Source organism: the organism of the source record quoted next, unplaced genomic scaffold, assembly GCF_019419815.1.
Source record: "Pyrus x bretschneideri cultivar Hongxiangsu unplaced genomic scaffold, Pyrus_bretschneideri_v1 Contig65, whole genome shotgun sequence".
Taxonomy (NCBI): Eukaryota; Viridiplantae; Streptophyta; class Magnoliopsida; order Rosales; family Rosaceae; genus Pyrus; species Pyrus x bretschneideri.
This window is the reverse complement of record NW_025999804.1, coordinates 2,290,828-2,296,468: the sequence shown is the minus strand read 5'-3', so window position 1 is coordinate 2,296,468 and position 5,641 is coordinate 2,290,828. Positions and strand designations below refer to the sequence as shown.

At 37.9% G+C, this 5,641-nt stretch overlaps 1 protein-coding gene across 1 annotated transcript; it reads left to right on the top strand.

Annotated features, from left to right (window-relative positions):
• Window positions 1-449: 449 nt before the first annotated feature.
• Window positions 450-4,868, top strand: LOC103942468 (heat stress transcription factor A-5). The gene is made up of 2 exons (XM_048573261.1): window positions 450-842; window positions 3,356-4,868. The coding sequence occupies exons 1-2, from the start codon at window positions 621-623 to the stop codon at window positions 4,583-4,585; spliced, it is 1,452 nt and encodes a 483-aa protein (XP_048429218.1). The 5' UTR covers window positions 450-620; the 3' UTR covers window positions 4,586-4,868.
• The last annotated feature ends 773 nt before the right edge of the window (window positions 4,869-5,641 follow it).

The following is a 5,641-nucleotide window of genomic DNA, read 5'->3' as shown; positions in this document are numbered from 1 at the left end:
TATTCCTTCCTCGGTCGTAGTCGCAAGATTAAGAAGTCAACAGCGCGCTCAACGCAACATCAATACATTTTACTCCTCGACTGAGCTCGGCCGGCGAGTTGGCACGCCCCGCACACAACCGAATGACATAGTTAGCTTATTGATTACACGGCCTGCATGCCACGTAGGTTTGGTAGTTTTTAGAGTCAACAATTATATAATCAAGCGGTACTTTACATATCATAATATACGTGAATAAAATTATATATTTTTTCATGTCCTTTTCCTTATTTTATTACACATGATTCAAGCGGGCACATGGAAAAAAATTCCACGTAAGTTTAAATTTTTCTGTATTTGAATGCTGACATGGCGACAGACTTACCAAAACCATACATTTTAAACCCGTATACATTCCAGTCAACTCTGGCAACCGGCGAGTCTCGACTGAGTCGACTCGAACGTTCTAATTCTCTCCCTCTCTCTCTCTCTCTCCAGTCTGTCGTTGTTCTATTTCTCTCGAACGTTCCAATCGGATCCCCAAACCCGATTGTCGTTGTTCTATTTCTCTCGAACGTTCCAATCGGATCCCAAAACCCATTCCAATCGGGTCCGCCCAAATCCTGACACGAGTGTCCATCATGGAAGGAGCTTCGACGGCTGGCGGAGGCGGTGGCCCGGCGCCGTTTCTGCTGAAGACGTACGACATGGTGGATGATTCCGCGACGGACGAGATCGTGTCGTGGAGCTCGAAAAAGAAGAGCTTCATCGTCTGGAATCCGCCCGAGTTTGCTCGGGTTCTGCTCCCCACCTATTTCAAGCACAACAACTTCTCCAGCTTCATTCGTCAGCTCAATACATACGTAAGCTCCTTGCCTCTTAATATTTTGACTTAGGTTAATTGTTAAATTCTTGAAAAAATTGAAAGCATTGTACATTTTTGTCCCAATTTGGATTGGTTCTGTTTGGATGCACCCCGGAGAATTTTCGTGTTTTTGTAGTTCTGTGTTTGGGTGATTGGAAATTTACTCTGTTCTTTGTTTGGATTGTTGCTAGTTTTCACTTTCCTGTTTCCAAGTATTAGCATTTTTAGGAAATTGCAGGGCTTTTCGGTTGCTCCGATTTCAGGGAGACTGTTTTCCTTCTAATTTTGCAGAAGCTAAAATGTTTTTTTTTTTAGTTGTAGCTTGATTGTGAATGTAATTTGTACTTTTTGTTGGTTCCAAATTTGAATACAATTTCTTCGTCATAAAAAATTAAGGAAAAAGAGGGAGATTTTAGTTCTGCGGTGACGATTACGTGGGAGCGCATTCAAAAAGCTCAATGTATATTTCTAAGTTGTTGATCAATGAAACTATTTTCAAAATTCTTCCGTACCTCTTTCCCTTTTTTGTTCCGCTTTTAGAAGAATACATTGTCTTGTAGTCTGGACCATGAAACCTTTAGTACATTTTTAGTGATACAAATGAAATTTGGATTTACTAAATGTACTTCGGCTACCTATTGAGGTTTTCAAACAACAAGAGGTTACGGGAAGATCGTGCCTTGGCAATGGTATCTTAAATGTGCCACATTGAAAAATAGAATAGTCAAGGACCACATATGAGTCTATGACTTCTTTGGTGTCCTTCCCTTGCAGCTTGGTTTCGTAAGGATAAGTTGAAGACCACGACTTTCACAATGCAACTAGGTTAGAGTTCTAGAAGGTTCAACTTATAAGCTAGATTAGAGCACATCAAGGATTATGTATGGTGGATGGTGCTAACCGATACTATCGAGCCATCGGGCTAGTGTCGATGAAGTTTTTTACCTGGAATCAGACACTATTTTAATTTAATTGACCTTGATTTGAGGCAGGAAAAGGGAGTTTGAAAGATAGTGTTTTGATGCGTTGAGAATGCCCTAATTTAAGTAGGAGGCAATCAAATAAAATACAAAAAATTAGGAGGCACTGTTTTTGGTGAGTAGTTCGTTCTTGTTGTGATATGTATAGAAAGTCTTGCTCATCAAACATTTGTGTTGTAAAGTTATGTACTTATTTTTTGTAATTGCGTTGCTGGTGAAATGTGTGCTAATCGTTGGACTGAAAACAGAATGCAGTGCACCATTTTCATATGCAAGTGCCAAGTGGTTCTGTATCAAGACATATGAACCGACTTGCTTTAGGTTGATTGTTTCATTGTGCAAAAATAAATTCAACATAAATGTATGCACATAAAGTTAAATGAATGGTATTTTCTAAATGTATGACCACCGATGCTCAAATTTTATGTAGTTGACCAGGTTTTTTACTGTCGAATGCCTAACTAAGTTGCTTGAACAAATTTGAAACTTCCAAACTTATCCAAATTATGAACTTAACCTATACACAATTGACTATCAAACTTGAAAATAAGATGATCCTCCTTATCCGCTACTAGCACTGCCTTTAAATTGTTTGTTAATCACATATTTTCTTCAAATGATTGTAATTTGGATATTAGAAACATGTTAGTTTTTTCGTATTCAGCATTTATTATCATAAATCATTACAATCGGAAATAAGGAGCAGAAGTCAACTTTTGATAACTTAAAACAAGTTCCATCTAATTGAAATAAAACGCAATGCAGTGCAAAATTGTTACTTTATAGTTTTATTCAAGTCTCTGCACATTCTTATGGTATTATCAATACTTGCTTTTAAGTGATGCAGCAAGCAGAAGGCAGAAAGTTGATATCTTTACAATATTAGGTTTTTACTGTTTGGGCTCAACATGCGACATTGGATGAGGAGTCAGATATGTTTTGATGGTTATATTATGTCCTTAGACTCTGAGTCAAACAATTTTGTAGAGGAGTTTTGTTAGACACAATTTTACACGCTGGGACAGAATTGACAGATTTAAAGTTTCACAATTTTCACATATGCAGTACATTTCCTTATTTCCACGCTAAAGTCATATTTTGCATCAAACAGCAAAAAATGATCTCTAATGCGATACGAGATGGCAACCTCCTAGAATGTATCGCATTAAGCAGATTCCATTTCTTTTTTCTCCTTCCATCAACCTATTCTCGTTCATTGTATTCCTTGCAGTTGCTATATTGCATTGTCTATTCCAAATTTCTCTGATATATATGTTTAATTTAATTAGAGATCGGTCCTTGGTTGTATTTTCCAATGCATTAATTTTCTTGATAATTTTCCTGGCTTGTAGTGAGCAACTCATTCTCTCTCTCATGAACCAGCTTTCAGTATTTCTGGCACTCACCCTCTTTCAGATGCATTGTACAATAATTCTGTATCATCTCTAGGTGATCATCATTTTTATATTGTTGGAAGTGACTATCGATAGAATTCAACAACATAGTATGTTTGGACATGAATTTGTCACAGGGATTTCGAAAGATTGATCCTGAGAGATGGGAATTTGCTAATGAAGACTTCATACAAGATCAAAAGCATCTTCTTAAGAATATCCACCGCAGAAAACCCATTCACAGCCACAGCAATCCTCAAGGTTCTATGGTTGATTCAGAAAGAGCAGCTCTTGATGACGAAATAGAGAAGCTTTCACATGATAAAGCCGCACTCGAGGCAAATATTTCAAGGTTCAAGCAGCAGCGATCTGAGGCAAAGCTTCAGTTGGAAGACTTAACACAACGGGTGAGTGGTATGGAACAACGGCAGAAGAATTTGGTGACATTCTTAGATAGGGCTGTTCACAACCCTAATTTTGTTGAACATCTCACTAGAAAAATTGAATCTATGGATTTCTCATCATATCATAAGAAAAGGCGATTGCCTGACATTGACCATCTACAGCCAGTCATGGAGAATGGTTTTGTGGATAACCGAAGTAGTTCTAGATCTGAGTTTGGAAATATTTTCCACCAAGACTTCTCAAGTAAACTTAGACTTGAATTATCACCAGCTGTTTCAGACATGAATTTGGTTTCACGTAGCACGCAGAGTTCCAATGAAGATGGGGGTAGTTCAACTAGGAAAATATCTGAAGAACTTAAAGGTGCACAGATGAGAACAGAAGGCGTTTTATTTGCACCTGAAACCTTAGAACTTTCAGATACTGGAACATCTTTTGCATTCAAAATGGATTCATTGTTATCGCGGAAAGCACCAACTGTTGGAAGCCCTAGACGTCATTCCTTGGAGCCAGGTTTGCCTTCTAATGAAGAAGGTGATGGGCATTTATCGTGCCACTTAAATCTCACTTTAGCATCTACTCCGTTGCAAGTCAATAATAGTCCTTATTTAGCTACAGTACCCCAAGTAGGTCAGGATATCAACGAATCTGCAGCATCAGAGCTAAATGAAAATGGAAAAGATTCGGATTTAAGAGCCTTTACAAACAAAAATATAGCTGATGATGACAAACCCAAAACTTCCTCCCGAGAAGCCACACATAACAATCAAGCGCCCCCACCGGTTCCAGTTAGAGTAAACGATGTTTTCTGGGAACAGTTCCTAACTGAAAGGCCTGGCTGTTCAGAGAATGAAGAAGCAAGTTCAAATTATAGGGGAAATCCATTTGATGAGCAAGATGATGGAAGGTTAGACCATGGAATGTCCAGAAATGTCAAGGATGCAGAAACGCTCACTCTTTGAGTGATCCAGGTTCACAAGAAAGTGCTCTCCGGTCTCCCTTGATTTGTAAGATTCACATTATATAATTCTGAAACTTGACATTAATTGCCTGTTATTGATTGGAATAAGTTCATGCACCAAATTGCAATTAGTTCATAGTCATCTCTGGCTACTGTTCATTGTCATGTTAGTGTATTCTGATATAGCCGCATTTAGCAGTGTAGTATTGATACATACGTTGTAACACACTTTTAGTGCGTGGTTATAGATTACTAACTATAAATAGTTAGACAATTCACAATCAGTTTGACATTAGGTTCTGTTTGTGTACCTATGCTTCATGTATCCGTTTCTCGTGCTAAATTTTTGTTTACGTTAAGTGGCCACATAGAAAAACAAAATACCGATCTCAACCTGAAATTTGATGTTTTGTGATGATCTCTTAATTCATACTGAATCCATTTTCTGATTGCTTCTGTCAAAACAATTTTGGGGATATGCTAAAATCTGATCTTTTAATGTGTAAGTTGTATCGTCATTTTCATTTTTATTTTACAGTTGTCTGTGTTGTACTTTCCAACAATCGGAATACATGGATTTTTCAAGCAGTCATGTTGATAACTAGTTTATGTGCTTGTAAACACCATGTGCTTGGCCCCTTATTCGGTCAACACCCACTCTCTAGATTCAATTTGGTTTCCTGATATGTAGAGATGCATTAAGATTGTGTTAAATCCAATCTGATTTTTTGGGAGATGCATTGAAACTTCTTTGGCCAATTCCCTTTAAGAAATTTTCGCCACTTGAGTCCAAGATTCCTTCATAATCCATATTGAAAACCAAGTGCTATCGATCGGGATAGTAAATGTGAAGAGACAATTTCCGGTAGGACCAACTCCCACAAAGACTTCTCCGTTGTTGGAATCCGGCAATGGCAGTGTCTGAGCTAGTTTTTCATCTGCTAAATCAAAAGAAATGATAGTAGAACTCATCATCTCAAGTTGTACCCAATGAAGAGCTCCATTTAAGAAGCAAGCCTGCACACCCCTTCCCTTTAAGGAAATTGATTTCTTCTTC